The following is a 20,762-nucleotide window of genomic DNA, read 5'->3' as shown; positions in this document are numbered from 1 at the left end:
GATGTTTTTCAACTGGCAAAGCACATGAAGTTGATTGGAACATGTTTTGGTTTTGGTCTCTGTAGAAGCACAAAAGTGCCGACCCTGATAACCTCTCTGTGGGGATAAGACTTTGGGAAACTACGCGCTGCGCCTGGCTGTTGTTCTTCAAGAAATTCTGAAGAAGATGTTTCAGGCATAAAACCACAAGTTGTCTCTTACAGTGGTGGGGTGTTCAACAGGAACTCGACTGTACACATCAAAGTCTGTTTACAGGTTTTTGGGAGTACTATGGCACATGTGAAGAAGGTTTTACAAAGTCTTCCTGACATCAACTGCTTGAGGATAGCGGATTAGCTGCTACTAGCATAGTACACGTTTGTCGAGTTGCATTGTGGGTCTCGTAGGAGCCAGGTTTCAACAATGCAGATGATATCTCTGATCCTACTGAACTGCTTTTTATTGATGGAGTCCTCTTAAGCAGTCAGATTTTCAGCTAGCTAGCTAGCGAGGCAAGATGTTTGTCCCTGTTTCCTGTCTTTATGCTAAGCTAGGCTAAATACCGCCTGACTTCAGCTCCATACTTAACGCACAGATGTCAGATACAAAATCAATCAATCTCACACTCATAAAAAAGAATAATCATAATTCAAAAACTTTTCCTTTACATTCCTAGATCAATCAAAAAAACAGTAATTATGTTGTGATATATTTTGGTAGCAGCAAAAGTCTCATCGTCTCCTTCTTCGCTGACAACCTCCATCTTCATTTTGACTTTACTGTCAGACAAAGCAGCCATTGACACCAACCCTCGGCGTGAGGAGAAACGTTCCACTCGGTGAAATGACTTATCGCTCCATTCAGCAGAGACACCCCCAGAGTAACAGGTGATCAAATTGAGGAGGGACCGGAAGGAGGAAGGGGAGGGCGACAATCGATAAGTCATTTTCGACAGCTGGATTTGCGGTCACACATTGGGATCGGTCCAACGGAGGCCAAATAAGGCAGAACGTGGGAGGGATAATCTTAACGTATGATAATTGGGAGGGAAAGTTTGCCTTGTGTGTGAGAGATGGAGGGAGAGAGAGCGAGAAAAAAAGGCCGTCCGACAGACACAACACAAGCTGATGCATATCTGTACACACACACACACACACATACACACATATGGGGCAGCCGTGGCCCGTTCCTCCAATCTAATTTAGGTGGAGATGAGATGGGAGATGAGCTGTGGAGGGAGGGCTGGGGGGGCGAGGAGCGCTTTAAATTACAAGATCCAGAAACAGATTGCTTTATTATCCATCTGCAGCAATATCTCTCCACACACACACACACACACACACACACACAGGGCCATGCAATCTGCTGTCACACAATGATATTCGATTACTGTTCCATTCCAAATCGGCAGTATAAGACACACACAGCTGTTAGATGATGATTTGGCATTGTGGGCAAGCTGCAACAAGTATGACGGAAAACACAAAGTATTCACACAAAGAATGGAAACAATGGCCTCAGGAAAAATAAATGAAATATATATACAGTATATATATATATATATATATACACAAATAAATTTCATGTCAGTTGAGGATTCATATGCCAACGTTTTGAGGTATCCGTCTGCCTCCACCACGATACAAAGCCTTCCCTCTTTACGGGGCCTGTATGAAGGCAATAAAGTAACCCATGAATATGAGGTATAGATTCCTCCTCAGCATTGTGAAGGTGGCTTTGGCGTTTTGCCAGCAACACTCGTTTGTCTCCTTGATTCCTAACAATACATTTTGTTTGTGCACCCGCTGGCATCTTCAGAGAATATTGAAACCAACAGCGCCTTGAGCATAAACGCCTTTGTGCTTGCTTGCAGCTCGCGCGCCATCTGTGGAGGCTCACAACACGGAGCCTCTCTATGAGTATAAACAAAGTTGTGATGCTGTATTTACACCAAACTCTAAGCATATTTTAGCCTCACTCTACTCACACAGGAAGATGTTCACCGATAAATGGAGTTGAGATCAGCCGGTGCTAGGCTATGCTAACGGAGCAGCTTCTCCATCAACACTCACAAGCACGTAATCCAGGCAGAAATACAGCAGCGACGTTATAGTCTTTAATTTATGCACATTCATTGATACACATATATGAGGGACTGTCGTAGATTTCTTTCCTCCATATTTTATTCAACAACGCCAGAGTGTCAGTGGCTACGCGAGGAGAATCTTAACATCTTCATGCGGCTCCGCACCGAAACACATGAGCGAATACATCGGCAGTTTGCTGGATGTTGGACTGACAGCGGGGGATTGGAAAATGTCAGCATACTGCCCAAAGCTACAGCACTATCACTGTTGGGATGAGGGACAGACATTTATTGTCTTGTTTTTTCTGTAGTTTGACTTCCTGACAGGTGTAAAATGAAGAAAAGGCAAGGAGACATACTGTATGGCAGCGGTTCCCAAACTTTTTAGGCCGCTACATCCCGACCGGGCACCCCCCCCCCCCCTTAATAATAATTTTTTTAAAAAGCAACAGAGCCTTTTAAGCCTTTATAGCCGCATAAGAATCGGACCAATGAGAGAACAGTTTGCTCGCGCGTGGCATTTGTTTACAATATTTAGTTCGCTGTTAAATGTTGCAGTGTGAACACAAACCGAACAAAGGGGCAACTGCAACATTGTATCATATTAATCCCTGAATCAGAACAAAGCAAACAAACTGAAGGTGTGAAAACGCCCTGAAACACTGGAACAAAGTTTCAATAACTTTCAGTGACACAAGGCGTCACTTTTAAAGAGCAATACGGATGCGAGCACACACGCACAGGCTCAGAGGCAGATTATCACATTTAATTTACAATTAATGAGCGACTAATGTAGCCAGGATGTCTTCGGACAAAGCATCGATGCGGCGCGACACAGTGTTGTTGGACACCGGGATCATGCACAACTTTTTTGCTTCTTTCTCCCCAATCATACATTCCACCATCTCTCTGGCAGCTGGCAAGCTCCCGTCTTCGGCGATTGTGTGCGGTAGCCCCTTTCTCGCTATTCTGTAACCAGATATGAAGCCCGTAGTGCGTCATTTATAGACCAACACATGAATGAGACTGCAGTTGTTTTTGGCTGTTTTGTAACTCCTCCAATTTGGATATAAACAATTAAGGGGCTTTTGACTTGCACTGGCATGCTTGGTGTTCAGGTGGCGACGTAAATAAGAGCTTCAGACTGTTAGCCAGAACCTCACTGCACACCACACACTGTGGCTTTGGGGAATCTGCGTTGCCAATCCAAGTGAAGCCCAGACACACATACTTTTCATCATATTTCCTCTTTTTTTCCCAGTCTGATGCTCACTCTCGTTTCCTCTTTTTCACCTTGACTCCGCGATGGGCCGATGTGCTCCCGATTTGTCTGTGCTATCCCTTCCTCCTTTTCGGTCTCCTCCGTCTCATCTTCCTCTGACTCTGGCTCGATTTATTCTCCCGGTCTCTCCCCAACGCACCTCTCCGTTCCCCTCGCCTCCGATTCCTCTCTCTCTCTCTGTCCCTCTCCTCTTTTACGACTGATAGCTTCAGATGTCCCACCTGACAGTTTTTAAATTAAAATTACATTTTTTTTTAATATTTAATATTATTACACCATCAGACCGCCATTACACTTTTCCTCTCGCGCACCCCCTAGAGGCAGCTCGCGCACCCCACTTTGGGAATCCCTGCTGTATGGGAATAGAGGGAACGCACGAGAGCTCAATCGTGATCTGGAAAACGTTATTTTCTTTTGCTGATTTGGGTAAACCAACCTTTGAAATTGCTGTTCTGTTACCAATAATATTAGAATTGTGAATTCTACTGCTTTTACTGCATCCAGTAAATACTGCAGAAACATCAGAAGCTCCTCTGAAGCGTGTGGAACTCGGCCAACAATAACAAAAACCTCAAATGATGCCGTCCTCCTGGGGCCAACTAGTCGCAAATATATTCCCACGTTGTCTATATTTGATTCATGTCCTGCTTAAAAAAGTACCCGAAAGACTTCAAAGCAGATGGAATCAAGCAGAAATGAAGCAAATGCGCTCTTGTTTTGGCTGTGACCGTGGGCCAATGGGTAATTATTGAAAAATGCCACAACATAATGGTGAGACTCTGTCCGAAAGGATCATCTGTGCGGTCAGCAGCGTCTTGAGATTTCACACCAGACGAGGCAGACAGAATCCATCAAAGACAGAGAAGCAATCACCGTCCTCTTCGAGTGAGAGCTGTGGACCAAATTACCACCACACAGACTACAAAGCCCCAGCCTTCAGAGCAGGGGTGTCAAACTCATTTCCACTCTGGGCCACATCAGCATCACGGTCGCCCTCAAAGGGCCGGTTGTAACTGTAAGACTGTAAAACTAACTTCTCCCTAAAATATTGGTAAATAACTCTCTCTGCATTTGATTATTGTTTATTCAAGTGTAAACATATTGTACATGCAGTTATATAAATGAAAAATGATATTTAAACACATTTCTGTTACTATAACATAAATCATTTTAATTGAGGGTTAAGAAACCCACATGACTCTATCAAAGATCAAACTATTAAAGAAAATAACAAAGACAAACATCAAACACAAGTTCTTACAATAACTTTGTTCAAAGCTGTTTGTGTCACCTCTCTGCATCACTAATGTTCCTCCCTGTCGTCGTCCTGTGCATGGCACAGGTTTTTCTCCTTGAAGCACAAACATGTATTTGATTTGCCATCTTTCATTACATTTTCTTCCCTCTGCATCAATTTTTCTCTTCGTGGATATTTTGGGATTATTTGTCGATCTTTTTCAATCGTTGGAAAACCGCTTTTCGGGCTGTTGCCTCTCCTGTCCACCTGTTGTGATAGTTTTAATGTCGGTACACAGACAACATGCTGTCTCATAATTTCAACTTTCTATCTCATAATTTCGACCATAGGGATACTTTTATTTTCAAGTCTAACTTTTAATTATTTTTCCAAAAAAAAAAAAGTTTTTTATTAAAATTTTTGTTTTTGCTGGCGGATTCGCGGGCCACATAAAATGACGTGGCAGGCCTTGAATTTGACACATGTGCTTCAGAGGATCGCCTCATCTCCCTCATTCTATTGTCACTCTCCCTCTCTGTCTTTATTCTCCCTCTGTGTTTTCTCTATCTCTCTCTCTCCATCTCTTTATTGTCCTCTGCCGTCTCCCTCCAGGGTAGAATAATGCATGCTGCTGTTTTTTCCTGCATCCGACAGAGAAAATCTTGGCGCAAAGACTTGTATAATCCCTCCAAAGCAAATAGGAATAAAGCTTGCAGTCGCATCTCGTGCTCAGAGGACTGAACCAGAACTCTGCAGTGTGATGTGTTGACACAAGTTTATTTTATGGAGGAAAATCCAGCCAATAACACTGTCAGCACTGTTAAAAGAAGAATTACTCGTGATGCAGCTTTCCTTCTGCATCCATTTGATAGATCTCTTTTCTTTCATTGATTGATGAATGTAAAGAAAAAGACACCATCACAGTGTGTATCCAGTATGTAGCAATGAATATGATTGTTTTATATCAGTTACCAGTTCTTAAACATTTGATACTGAATAATCCTAGCTACCAGGTGGAACAGTTGCGTATCTCACCAAACCAACTAACGAAGCGTGTTTGCTAATTTAGATATGACTCGCTTAGTTTAGGCTTAACATTATGTCAAATGGAATATAGAGTCAATATTTCTTGTCTGACATGACAACACCATACTTTTGACACCTCATGTATGTTTTAATGCACCACCCTTTATTCTTTTAATGAACACGGCAAGTATTCAGTTACGTACTAACGTACTAATATTAGTCACGTGCTAAAGTTAGTTACGCACTAAAGTTTGTTACGTACTATTGTTAGTTACGTACTATCATAGATACGTACATCATCGTTCGTACTTACATCGTTACGTACTAATGTTAGTTCCTGGTAAAGTTAGTTGCATACGAATGTTAGTTACGCACTAATGTTAGTTCCGTACTAACGTTAGTTACGTACTATCATAGATACGTACAATCATCGTGTATACTATCATCATAAGTACTATCATCGTTCGTACTTACATCGTTACGTACTAACGTTAGTTACGTGCTAATGTTAGTTACGTACTATCATCGATACGGACTATCATCGTTCGTACTTACATCATTACGTACTAATGTTAGTTACGTGCTAATGTTCGTTACGTGCTAATGTTAGTTACGTGCTAATGTTGGTTACGTACTAATGTTAGTTACGTACTATCATAGATACGTACATCATCGTTCGTACTTACATCGTTACGTACTAATGTTAGTTTGTGGTAAAGTTAATTACATACGAATGTTAGTTACGCACTAATGTTAGTTCCGTACTAACGTTAGTTACGTACTATCATAGATACGTACAATCATCGTTTATACTATCATCATAAGTACTATCATCGTTCGTACTTACATCGTTACGTACTAACGTTAGTTACGTGCTAATGTTAGTTACGTACTATCATCGATACGGACTATCATCGTTCGTACTTACATCATTACGTACTAATGTTAGTTACGTGCTAATGTTCGTTACGTGCTAATGTTAGTTACGTGCTAATGTTGGTTACGTACTAATGTTAGTTACGTACTATCATAGATACGTACATCATCGTTCGTACTTACATCGTTACGTACTAATGTTAGTTTGTGGTAAAGTTAATTACATACGAATGTTAGTTACGCACTAATGTTAGTTCCGTACTCACGTTAGTTACGTACTATCATAGATACGTACAATCATCGTTCATACTATCATCATAAATACTATCATCGTTCGTACTTACATCGTTACGTACTAACGTTAGTTACGTGCTAATGTTAGTTACGTACCAATGTTAGTTACGTACTAATGTTAGTTACGTGCTAATGTTAGTTACGTACTAACGTTAGTTACGTACTAATGTTAGTTACGTGCTAATGTTAGTTACGTACTAATGTTAGTTACGTGCTAATGTTAGTTACGTGCTAATGTTATTTACGTACTAATGTTAGTTACGTGCTATCATATATATGTACTGACATAGTTCTAACTACCTCAGCCTATACATACGTTTTTTTTTCAATCAGTATGGCGTTCTTCGCCACAAAGTAACTGCTGGAATTTTATTGAACATCTCAGATTCATATGACATACCAGCACAACATATCTACCAGCAGGATTTTGCTGTGGGGAGAGAACAGAGCAGAGTGGACAGCCAGCTGTGATCTCTATTCCGTTCACAGCTCTTCATTACACACTGCAGCACCACGCAGGAAGGTTCACCATCTGGCTACTTATCTCCCTTTCACTCTCTCCACATCTATTTGTTTCCCTCCACCTTGTTGTCTCTGCCTCTTGTTTAAGAGAAAGATCGAGAATAAATGAGAAAGAGAGGGAGAAATAACAAAGCGAGAATGAAAGAGAGGAAGAGAATAAGGAGGCAATGAGAGAGAGAACAAAGAAGAGAGGGCAGATAGAAGAAAGACAATTGGAAAAAAATAAGTAAGAAGAGAAAGAAATAGAAATAGATCCCGAAAAAGAAACAGAAGAAACATTGTCTCTATCTTTTTTCTAATTCCCTCGCCCTCTCTCGCTCCCTAATGAAGTTATCTTTCTCCCTCCGTCACCATTCTCTCCAGTCTGGGTTTCCTTCAGATAAACAAGGCTTGGCAGCAAGAAAACCTGAAAGTGAAAAAGAAAACTTCTGCAGAACCTGCTGGGAAAAGAGACAGGCTATGTCTTAATTTCCTGTCTACCATGTGGAGTGCTTCAGCCTCGAGTGTGAAGGAAAATGTCACGTCTGCTCCGTAATGTCTTCAGAGAACTGTCTTCATTGTCAGTTTTAAGTGTCAGGTAATTAGGGAGATAACATTAAATTGCAATGTCTTCCCCACCTACAGCTTGACTGATTTGTGTAATGCCGTTTCCAATACTTTGCGATTAAAGGTGCCAATAGCTGTTTCGGTGGTGGATAAGAAAAAGCTCCTGTCACCTCCTCACCTGCGTGACCCGGGTTCGATTCCCAGCTGTGGCCGCTCCGTGTTGGCAGCAGCAGCGTTAAGGGTGGGAAGCTGTTGAGGGATCATGTGTGCCTCACTACTGATTGGTCGGGACATCAGTGTGATGATGTTGAATTGTTTTTGAATTGTTCAGACTACAAAAGATGAACCAGGTTCAACTTGTTTGACTGCATTGTTTTGCCATTCAAACTAATACAAAATTTAAATAAATTCAGAAAGAAAAAAGATTCTCCAAGCTGTGGTGAGTGAATCCACCATCCACTCAAAGTAAAGCACACAGCTCGGCCACGAACAGAGCCACCCACACTACAGCACAGGGTGCTCTACTTTTCTCTCACATATTGGGGCAAAAAAACAATCTGATGCCTGAAGTATTTTGACATTTCATTCCCACCAGTCCGTGGGTCATTTGGTACCGAGCCGCACAGAAAGAATAAATAACTTGCATTATTTCCATTTTATTGATTATCAGAGTCTGAAAGATGTTTTATTTTGACAAATTACCGGATTCTCTCCCAATTACATCCGCCTGTGCCTCTTGACACGTGTCAAGACACTTGTCTCGGTCACGTGATACGTTACCTCAAAAGTTAAGCCCACAAACTAGCGAAAATGAGTCAAAAACAAATGTCTTTGGAGAGCTTCTTTGCTCTGGTTCAGCGTTATGGTGAGTTTTATATTCTATGCATTTTATATTTGTTTTCATGCCGGTCGTATCATTTTTATTTCATCGTGTTTTTCCGCCACACCTTGAAGGCCGGTCCGTGAAAATATTGTCTGACATGAAACCGGTCCGTGGTGCAAAAAAGGTTGGGGACCGCTGATATAGTGGACAAGGACCACACTTCCCACATGCCTCGACACACTGATTCATGCATTCAAATAAATCAAACCAAAGCTCCAAAATGTAAAAATATCAATACATTCACCGAGCACTGAACATCTCCTATACTGTACAGCAAAAAAAAACAAGAAGATGCCCAGCTTCCCAGGAAAGGTCCAAAGGAAAAGAGGAAATAAAGCTGGCAGAAGTGCGAAACTTCATTCACATTTCCCTTTTGTAAACTATAAATTCTACAATACGACATATTTACTCCTATATAAATACATGAGCACAACTTAAGAAAGCGTCGGAGAAGTGGGAGTTATCCAGCCGAAGTGTCAAACTATGAAGCTCTACGGGAGGGAAGCAGGAAGTCAGGTGACATCGTATGAAGAGCGATGGCGTCCGCGTAGGGAGGAGCTCGGAGAGCATATATTGAATGGAACTCTTCACCCAGACAAAGAAAGAAAATAATCAATGGTTACTTATTTTAGTTACGTTTAGTTATTATTTTAACATTGCATACGTAACGTAGCCTCCTTAACTATGTACATTTTTTTTTTACAAATTTTAACCCAAAACAGAGTAGTTTCCTTTGAACACACAAGTTTATTTTGAAAAGTCACTGACCTTGACACCTGAGGGGCCCGTAGAGCCTCACAGTCGACGAGTTGGGGGCGAGACGCTTAAAATGTACCTTTCAAAATAAAAGTTAGAATAAAATCCACGTACAAGTTTTGCAGGGATTTATAATACACTATTCTTAATTTGGTGCGACAACAAACACACTTCTACGCTAACAGTCTGGCTATGACCAGTAAGTAGACCTGGGGTCAGATGCACTGTAGCTGGTAGATGGCTGGTGTAACATTGTGACTCTAACTCCAACTCTCCTGTCCCCTCGCCGTCTGTTTGTAGTCAGTGTTAGCTGTAACCTTTGTTTGTCCTTGCCAGGTGTTGGTGTGTGTGTGTGTTGGTGTGTGTGTGTGTGTGTTAGTGTGTGTGTGTGTGTGTGTGTGTGTGTGTGTGTTAGTGTGTTGCACATGGCTGCAGCTGGCTTAAGGGTGACCTGTTTGCGCGGGTCACGCTCAGAAAACAGAGCTCAGCGGCATCCTGTCCGACCAGAACAGAGACCACAGTGCCACTGACCCAATAACCCTCAGCCGCTTCGTAAGCCTGCGCATACACCAGCGCGCGCACACACACACACACACACACACATCCGCTCATGTCAGCTCTCGTGTCGTCCTCTGCAGGCGCCTGGTTGAAGTCGGAGGAGATGGTGGCGATGAAAACAAAGAGGGCCGACTTTGCCGCCGCTTTCCTCCGCGGCCGGATGATTGTAGCAGGAGGACTCGGTAAGAGCAGACCTTCTGTTTGCTGCAAATATTGATTGAATCTCGCTGCATCCATGGTGTTTAATCCATCCAGAACAATCTTAAAGGTTGGAGTAACCTACATATCAGTGTTCACGTGACTGAAATCACGCGCAGCATTCTTTGTTTACAATAAATCCCGATGAAATGAATCGATGGATACCTTTGGGTCTTGTTCCAGGTCACGAGCCCTCGGCGCTGGACACGGTGGAGGCCTTCCACCCTCAGAGGAAGAAGTGGGAGAGGTTGGCCCACATGAACTTCCCCCGATGCTCCACCTCCTCCATCGTCATCAGAGACCGCCTCCTGGTGGTGGGAGGAGTCAACCAGGTAGACTCACGCCAGACTTAACCGTAAACGGTGCATAGTTACAATAACTCAACACAAGCTGAGCACAGGCACGGTGACAGATGTTGACTTTGTGTGAAGACGTTTTACATGAAAGTCTGTTACTTTCAAGCCCACAAGTTTGCACAACAGTGATTAAGTCCGTGTCCGCATGGGAAAGCCTTCTGTACTCAGAACTGGCGAGCTCGTCCGCAGGCCTGCAGTCAGAAGCCGCGTCGACAGAGTCCGTGTAGTTCCTCTCTCAGCCAGAGGGGGGAGGCAAAAGCAGCGCAAACCGCGTCCTGTGTGAAAGGACCGTCCACTGAAAAGGAAAGAAGCAAACCGGGCCTACGGGTGCTTTCACACAAACTCAGGTCAGGTTTGATCCGGTTAGTTTGGTTAAGATTTGTTGAGTGAAAATCAAACGAACCAACCACAAGATTTTATGACGGCAGACACGGTATTTTAGCAATGATGTCACGACTAATAGATGCATCCGTTGATCGTGAAATCTGTTCAGCAAGCGATCTTATTGATCTGTAATCATGTGTATGAGCGCGTCAGCGCGGGTACTTTAACTGATAAACAGGTGGAAACCGTGTAAAGCTGTTGCACTTGTATTCAGTGCTGTGTACTTTGTTCCAAGTGTGTGACAGCGATCCCGCGAGGTAACACGTCTTAATCAGACAACGTAAATATACATTTCAGATGCATTAAAGTGCGGCTGTCACCAGACTTTGATTTCTCCATGTGGGTCCTGATGATGTAGGGTGACCATCGTCAAAAGGTTCCCTGTCAGTCTGTATGACTTCATGTTTACTCTTGTTTAATTGTGGAAAAGAGAACAAGAACCAGACCAGAACTAAACTGCATCAATGTATCATTGGTCCGGATCAAAGGAACCGACTACAGGTGTTGAAGCACCCTAAATTATTCCGTTGTTTACTGAGGTTTTTACTGAGTTAACCGGTTATGTATCATGAAGTACTGACATGAAATATCTTTTCTCTCTCCCGCTCAGGTTCCCAGCTCGGCCCACGAGATCCTGTACGTGAAAGAGGAAGAGTATCTGTAATTGAATGCAGCAGATCGGCGATCCCTCTCCTCTGGACGACCCTCCTGACTCAGACCGTAGTGCAATATAAAACATATAAGCATTGGAAAAGAACAGAGATGGAGTCAGAGTGAAAGCCCCCCTGCCTTTGAGATGTACAGTAACAGACGGCACCGCCCCCTGCTGGGGCTGTACGGACACTGAGCCCCCCCCGCCCACATGTAAGCACATGCACACTGGAGGAGCTGGCTCTTTCTTTCTACCGGCATATGTTTGAGCACGCGACACGTCTGCGTTGTACGGTGCAGTGCCGACACGGAGAAGAAACCATTGTGTGGCTCATGCGTCACAGACGAGCTGTTTTATGGCACATATGCATTTTAATGTTCGCCGATAGAGTCCACGTTTATTAATTCACTTCCATGACATGACTGCAATATTCATCATCTAGCAAAAAAGAGGAACCTCACTAGGAAGTGGGAAACGTTCGGTTACGCTGTACTGTAACAATATTTGCACTAATCCAATTAACACTGAGTTACCATCGATCCCTTCTAGTGCATTGTGGTGATTGCACTGAGAACCATTCTTCTGTGCTGTAAATCTATGATTTAATGCATTTCATGAATGAGAAGAGACCGCATTGAAAGGCAATATGGTGTTTGTTGAAGACTGCTGTTGTAGGCAAAGAGATGGATCTCCGACCCGATTGTACACGTTTGATTCCTGCAGCAATACTGTGGTTTCCTCTGTGTTTCCTCTGTGCAACGTGTGCCGTGCTGTGATGACCATCAGTTCCTCAGGTCGTGACGTTACAGACGTGTTAATGTGACTGCAGAGATAATCTACAGACTGGTAGATGTATGAAATGTGTGAAATATGTTGTGTTTCATCCTTCAGCATGATCCATTTCTGATCTGTCCATAGTATTGAAGACACCAGTCGTCTTATTCAGTGGAATAAATGGGATCTGTGGTTTGTACTGCACTTGTTTTCCACTAGATGGCGGCGATCACTCACATGAGCTCATGAGGCCTACCCTGGCTGCTTACACTGTCTGCAGGTTCTCCAGGCTGAAGGAGTATAAACTGATATTGTTACACGTGCAGGTACGTTGTCTCACTCTGATCATTGTATTCATTATTTTTAATATAAAGACATTTTTTTCAGCCAAATTTAAGAATTCATAAACTAGATTCCAGGCTTCACACCAAACACACACACACGTTAATCGCGTCATTCGTGCCGCCGGTCTCGCCGGGGACTGTTTGTGTTCATTCGCGTGAATCGCGCTGGCCGAAGAGGGGGCGTGGCTTATCTCCCTGGAAGCCGTTCAACTGTCCGCCATCAACCATGGAAAAAACGAACCTCTATTTCGGCTTAGTACTTGTTGTGGAAATCACAGATATCACGGGAAACTAAACACCGTCATGTCTGGCCACACGTTGGCTGTTTACTAACGTTACAGCTGTATGAACACAAAATAAACTGATTTGGCTGTGATTTAACGGCAATAAACCGACAAAAAGGGACTCGAAATAACTACGTAATGATGCCGATTTGTAAAAAGTCTGAATTCATGTTTCGTTCGTTTTCTCCGCAAGACGACAAGCAAATAACTTAAAATACTTATCTTCTCAATGGAGCTCTGATGGATCGGTGCTAGGCTATGCTAACATCGTAGCAGCTCCACCAGCACTCAATAACGTCACGTAGACGTAAATACGGCAGCGTCTATTCATTGTTTGTACCGTATGGTTTACACACACACATGTATACACATAGTTTGGTCTGGTCTCTGTTGATATGAGGTATCGTAGAGCTCTGGGTGAACACAGACGGCTACAGGATTTATTTCCTGATTCAACAACGGCAGGAAGCCAGTGATGACAGGGGGAGCAACTCAACGCTGATAGGCTATCGCGCCACAGCGTCACGCGATTATGTCGCTGAAGTTGAAAAATTTCAACTCGTGCGTTTGGGGCGAATTTGTGTCAATCGGCAAACCGCCAATCGCAAATTCGCATCCCTCCAGTCTCATCGCGTCTGTGCAGACTTTGTATGTAATCTACTCGTGCGAATAATTCGCGCCGCGTTTGGTGTGAACGCACCTTTACATTATGATAAGCAATACGAAGGTAGGGAAAAACTTTCAGAACATGGTTCTTTCGTTGATATAAGTGGCCATAATGACCGTTTATTTGCAATTGCTATCACACAACTTTTGTAACTAGGCCCCTCTTTGTTTATGCACAAAAATATGTACACAAAATACAAAATATGCTTGCACCTCTTGCATCACAACTTTCCACAGAAGCCCCAAATACATACAGTAGCTCTTTCCACATGTCAACTGCACACAGATGTGCTAAGTGCAAAACACTGTTATCATTGTCATTTGTAGCGAGCTCTAAATACAGACTGAGAAATAGCACAAGGGCTTTATTTTGAAATCCCATAAGTCGTACTGTATGTATTTCAGTGATAGAAATCTGGTGATGCTTCAAATCTGCAAGGTAATGGTCACAAAAGGGTCCTTGACATCAGCAGAGAAAGATACATAATTAATGTAATATAGCAATAACCTGTTACAGCCAGGTTTAGTAATGGTTGGTGAGGTTATGTTTATTCACTGCTTACTCTACATCAATACGCTGATTTCCTCTGTGAGGCTTTTACTGCCACTCAGTAAGGATCGAAAGTTTGCTCTACACACACACACACACATTTTGGACTTCATCCGGGCTAAAATGGGTTGATGGGATTCAAGTGAGGCTGTTCATGGCTGCTGTATTCCTCTCTGTGTCTTTTCCACATTAAGGCGGTCAAACTAAAACAGCAGAGAGACACAGGAGGGTACAGTTACTAGCCTGAACTCTCACTTAACCATACAGGTACAGGGAAAATAAAAGGTCCAGTGCATTCTATTTCATCTTTATTTATACCGGGACATGTAGCGCTAACCGCTGCCACACACCACAGCATCTATAGCCTGAGCTGATTTACAGTTCTAACGATACAAAACACAAGCTACAATATAGGTGCAAAACATGACTTTCACTTCTACACAAAGGGAAAAAAAGAATCGTATATGTATTAAAATGCTATCTGAAAAGAGAGAGAAAAGCTATTATTTCAATAATGAGGGCGATCATGATCCTTACTTATAATACATTCTTGACTTGAACCAAAGTAGCAACACAAGACTGTAAAATGACTCCGTTACATGTAAAAGTCCTGCACTCCAAACCTTCATTTTAGATTTTCTTAGTTTGACATTTTAAAAAGATCGATACTACTCGTCAATCATCCATCTTCTCAGCAAGAAAGTCAAAAAGCATATTTCCCAAATTGACAAACTTCTCTCAACAGAAAGACCAATTTTAAGTGTGACGACCCCTCCCTCCCACTAGGGGTCTGTGTGCTGGGCGCTGCCTTCTGTCTTTCAGGATGCTGATCAGCAGCTAATGAGCCACACCTGAGCCTGGTGGGGTGATGGATATATAAACACAGCTCAACAGTGATTGGCCGCTCCCCTCCGACTCCTGTCTGGATGACACAGCTGCTTATTTGTCGAGAGTAATTCTTTGTTATATTAATGTCTATTTGATTACTTTGATCACTCGTCTTGTCTTCCTTTTGTTCCAGCCTTTTGAGCCGGGTTGTGACATAAGTTTGAGTTTTGAGTACAAGATTTCTGTCTGAAATGTGTTGAAATAGAAGTTTTGGTTTCTTGAACAATCTATTGTCTTTTTTTCTCTTTTTATTTTGTAAAGCATATTTGAGTAAATATAGAAGCTCTACACAAAAAGGTGTGTTATCATGTATAAAGTTGCATCTAATGCTTACGAGTTTCAAGTCTCAAAACTCTGCTTAAGTACAGTACTCGATTAAAACTACTGCGTTTATTTCCACCACTGGCATATGAAACATTTTGCAACATCCAATATGTTGGAAAAAAACAAAACGTATTGCTGCCTGGTTTGATACAGACCTGGTTTGATACAGACCTACAGTAGATACCAGACTGACTATAAACATTTGTGCAAGAAAATGGATGAGTGAGGGAAGACACACACGCGCAAGCACCGAGATAAATACGGTATTATCACAATAATATGTCACACTGTCCGCCACCCTTTCATCAGTTAAGTGATGACTGATATCATCACACCATTATTCTAACGCTTCTGCACAAAGATTTACCAGCAACCATTTCACAAAGACTATTCTTAGGTTTTTCTGCTTTGCTTCGTTAAAGGGGAAACTATTTTCAGCATGCTACGGAACTTTAAACTTGCTTGAGTTGCACACTTCTTACATCAGGGGTTGACTTTCATTGTAATAGATTACCCAACTCCTTCTCTGACCTGCAACAAACTATTCCACTCTCCATTCTCCAATTTTCCATCTCTCCATGATGATGTCTGTTTTGTTTAATGGGTGAGCCATGTGCTGCCCATGGGAGGTTACTCTTCACCCACCCATACACACACACACACACACACACACACACTCACACACTCCGACTCGTACACGTATGAGGACAAGGCAGTTAATCGGTGAGACTGTTTGTAATTCTCTAACGCCTCGCAGGTTCTTGATGTTGCAGAGTGTCTGTCTGAATAAGTAACTTTTGTTTAATCATCACACCGGCCCTTCTGTGTTTGACATGAATTCCATCCTCCCTGGACGAGCACTTTCCATCTGCACTGATCCCAACGTGTGATGCAGAAATAAAGAATACAGGAATTGGAATGTAATGGATTCTAGAATGTGGTTTTCCAAAACTTGACTGACTACAAGTTGTGTTGGGTGCAGTGGTTAGTGTGAATGTCTGTCTCTCTCTATGTGTCAGCCCTGTGATTGGCTGACATATAAGAGAGCTAAAACTACAGAGGGAAGCTCGAACGCAAAGCAAAAAAATGAATACTGAAACGTACCCGAACAACATTGGGAAACCCACAATATTAGCACTGCCATTGGTGATTCCCCGACAGTAAATATGCTAGCAGATTAGCTCGCTCATGGTATACTACTAAACTGCATCCTTAATTACGTTCCTAGAGAAACGTCTTTCACCCCGGATTACGGTCGCAGTGGTTATCGTATTGAAACAATGTAACAATGTTGCCGTTGTTTGCTTTTTGTTTGTTTTATATGGACTCGTGTCTGGAAAATATCGTTGAATTAAAAACAAAAACACAACAAAACTACTTGGTCCGGTTTAAAGATAAGAACGTTTGTTACGTAACTTAAACGGAACGTTAAAATAAGTCAACGTTGCCTTTTGGTTTGACATGGGACAAGGACAGGGGTATGCTGAGTGAAAGTGTTTTTTTATTTTGCAATATGCATGTTAGCACTTCCAGTATAATATCTCAATATGTTCTCACTCCCAACTCGTCAAATACCGACGCTCAGTCAGTGGCTCCACGCCTCAAACTATGACGTTCTTCGAACCACTTAAGCATCAGTTTTCCACGGGTCAATTTCCACTCATTTCATGCATACATTATATTTTCAAAATAAACTTCTGTGTTCACAAACAAACAGCTTTGTTGAGTTAAGGAAAATATTGTTTGTTACGTAATGATGGAGGCTAAATGATGGACACAACGTATGTAAAGCACGTTAAAATAATATATAAAAGCAACTAAACTAAGTCAAATGTTGGCTTTTGGTTTGACACGGGACACGGGACAACGGACTCCTGGGTGAAAGTCCCGTGTTTGTTTAAGCCATCCATCCATCAAAACCTCCCTATATTTGAGCAGTGGTGGGCCGTCAGGGCCTGCAAGGCCTTCTCTGCTGGCCTAAACAGAATCATAAAGATATATCTATTTTATGATTTAATAATTTTTCTTAAATACACTACATGTATTATAATTTATAAAAATATTTTCCTTATTTTCTCATTGCACAGCTACTGTCTTCCTCAGTTGCTCTGCTTCCAGTGCAGCTTGTTTTAAGTAGAGCTTTTATCCAATCAGATCTCACCTCTGTGTCTCTAGGTAAGAACAGAGGCCTGCAGACTCACAAGTGAATCCATGTGCAGTTTAAGTGAATGGGGACGATATTGTTGATTGTCATATTAAATAGTGAACAGCAGCTCTGGTAAGTTAAATGTGTTTGTTTTTACATCTGCAGTAGCTTTAATATGCTTGTTTATATGTTATTATTTGTACAACTTGTTTTTATGAAGATTTTTGTTTGGTTTTATATGTGATAGGAACCATTGTTATGTCCAGTGTTGCACTGGGGACATATTTAGCAGGTGCCAGTGTTGGCAACTTGGCGACTTTCTCACTAAATCTGGCGACTTTCCAAACCCTCATGGAGACTTTTTTTTTGTCAAAAGCTACTAGTGACACATCTAGTGACTTGTTCTGGTGTTCTTGGAGAATTTTCTGGTGTTTTGACGTTAAAGCACGTATGTTCTGCACAGTCATGAACGAGCAGCGGGAGCTGCCGTGAGCCTCTCCGCCGCCGCCCACAAAAGCCTCGCGCTGCAGTCAGAGCAAAGAGGAAACGCACTCTCGGCAGTTAGTGTATCTATAGGTGTTGGCTTCATTTTTACATGAAACAAATAATAACCGTAGCTGTGTTTCAGCTGCAGGACAGCAGTGAAGGCCCAGGTATAAAATGCACGGCCCCCCACTGTATTTGAGAAATGTTGAAAATATAACGTAATCCTGGAGAAAATATATTTCCCTCAAAATGTAATTGACAATGTGTTTTCAGAATTTTTAGGAGGCTGCTCAGGGACATTAGCCTTGGTTTGCATATCATAATGGTCCCTTTCAAAATCTTCCAAATAAGTTCGGCTTACTTTAGGGGGGATAATTGACCATGAATGCTCGTGTTTGTTTTTTTTACCTTTTGCTTGGCAACTGGATCGGAAGAGGACAACAATGGCGGCTCCTTAAGAGGTTAGCGTAGATGCTGCAATAGCATCAGTTCTATCAGAACTAGAAAGCATTTCTTCATTAAAAGAAAAGCAAAGAACAGCACTGAAAGCTTTTCTCGATGGAAAAGATGTTTTCCGCTCTACCAACTGTTGTTAAGCAATAGTTTGAGTGACAGATGGTTCATCCAGTCACCTTCCACGCATCTAGCGTGGTTGTTCCTCGCTCCGTCTGACTTCTTTTCAGTGATTCATCTCCAGAACTCAGCGATTAAGCTGTTTTAGTACAATGATATTCGTGCCGATAGGAATGATGATCAAAACAACAAAAATAAGACCCAGTTATAACCAAAGGTGCTAATTAACCCAATGGGATGAAGTGATTGGATGACGTTATGGTGACAGCCCTCTCACTCGGGGGTGTAATGATGACTCTCTGGAGAACAAGACGTGAACACTCGAGCTGAGGCTTGTCGCTGTTTTCTGCTTCTCCTCTGTGAATAGATGAGGGAGGTTTGGAGGGGGACGGGAGAGAGAGAGTGAGCGGGGGAGTGTGTTTGGTGGACAGCCATTCATCCTGAGCTGAGGGAAGGTTTCCAAGTCTCCCCCTGACATTCTTCTGGGCTCAAAGAAGCCCTGGGACAGAAGTGGCCCAAAACTGGCACAGACCGCCTCAGCGTTGCCAGGGACAACCACTCTGGCGAGGCGTTGCTGGGGCCCAGCGCTGTTTTGTCTTCCATTCTCACCTCACTTCCTGGTTTTGGAAAAAAAAAACCGAAGAGGCATGGAGGATCATTAACCATCAGAAGGACCCCGTACTACACTGTAGGTCCACATGTAACCAGACCTCAGGACGGGCTTGCACGTCTTCATTCAGTTCGTTATCTCTGTCTTCACTGGCACTCAGCGGTGCAAGCTTTCTTTTTTTCCACTGTAAAGCAAACATCCATCCAGTTTCAGTCGACGGGTAGATTCTGAACCTAAAAGAAAGATCAATCATATCTGCAGCTGTTACACTGACCTGATGAGTGGGGTCACACCAACCCATGTCTCTGACTACAGCTCTACAGCTCTACACTCTACATTCCAGTGTAACTTTTGGTTTGAAGATCTTTCCTTCTCACTGGATGAATACTGCCTAATATGCGTTTCAACCTAAAGGACGTGCTTTCTTCATCATTTCTTAACTTCCTTTCCATACAGGAAGTGGAAATGTGTCGGCTTGTTTAGGTTGCTGCTTGTGTTCACGTCCCGCCTACATTTGATGAAATACTGGTCTGTTTTATAGTCTCACGTAGAGTGAGGGACTGACGGCGCCGAAAGACAACGAGAAACTTCCGTACTTCCATACAGTGGTGACTCATCTGGTTACACCAGTTGTTCTATTATCGTGTAATAAGATGAATATTATATATTTTATATAAATATATAAAACATTGTACTTTGTTGGGTGAAAAGTTGTATTCTAATTTATGTTGCTAAATCAGCTTCCAGGCTGTCAAAGTAAAAAGTCACCTGGTTTAGTGATGCAAATAATACTAATAACTAAATAATCTGCATATTGTACCAATAAATTAGCATAAGAACTGTTGACATTCTTATTACCATAGAACCATCAAGCTGCTGTTACGAAAGCAATGTTAGCTATTTGAGCTAATGCTAGTTGTAAGCTAGTTAAGTTTTTGATTTGAGTTCAAAGTTCAAAGTTCAAAGTTCAAAGTTCACTTTATTGTCAAAGTTTCCACATGTGTTATGCATACAGAAAATTCGAAATGCCGTTTCTCGCAGTCCCACAGTGTAATATAGACATGAACATATAACATATAATAGAATAAAATAGAATAAAGTTAAGAACATAAGGGCCTAGATAAAGGATTTACAAGTAGCAGCAGAGAATAAAAAGTGACTGGTGCTGATAAAAAGTGACTGGTGCTGATAAAAAGTGACTGGTGCTGATAAAAAGTGACTGGTGCTGGATGAGGGAAGGAGGATGTGGTGCTATGACCTCGTCCGAAAATGTGGATTTGTGTTCCCAACTGTGTGAACCAATCAGGACCAAGACAATTGATAGCCATCATTAGGAGAGACAGAAAGTAAAAAGGGAAAACTAAAAAATGTAAAGAAGATCCGCCAAATCCTGGAAAATCAGTAGACTACTGTAAAATCTAAATTCATACGATAGCTAATATGCAACCGATAGATGTGTTCTCCACCAGCCCTTTTGAACTG

General features: G+C 42.2%; 1 protein-coding gene across 1 annotated transcript in view; it reads left to right on the top strand.

Moving 5' to 3' along the window:
• The window catches only part of klhdc8a (kelch domain containing 8A), a 30,279-nt gene extending 17,848 nt beyond the window's left edge, over positions 1-12,431 (top strand). Inside the window, exons 7-9 of the mRNA XM_079266297.1 lie at positions 10,126-10,227; positions 10,427-10,575; positions 11,594-12,431. Of these exons, the coding sequence (XP_079122423.1) occupies positions 10,126-10,227; positions 10,427-10,575; positions 11,594-11,647 (305 nt within the window). The 3' untranslated portion in view covers positions 11,648-12,431. The remainder of the gene's footprint in view (positions 1-10,125; positions 10,228-10,426; positions 10,576-11,593) is intronic.
• Positions 12,432-20,762: the final 8,331 nt, after the last annotated feature.

The sequence above is a fragment of the Melanostigma gelatinosum genome, assembly GCF_949748355.1.
Source record: "Melanostigma gelatinosum genome assembly, chromosome: 3".
NCBI classification, from domain to species: domain Eukaryota; kingdom Metazoa; phylum Chordata; class Actinopteri; order Perciformes; family Zoarcidae; genus Melanostigma; species Melanostigma gelatinosum.
Note: the sequence above shows the minus strand (reverse complement) of the source record. Positions and strands in the feature narration are given on the sequence as shown.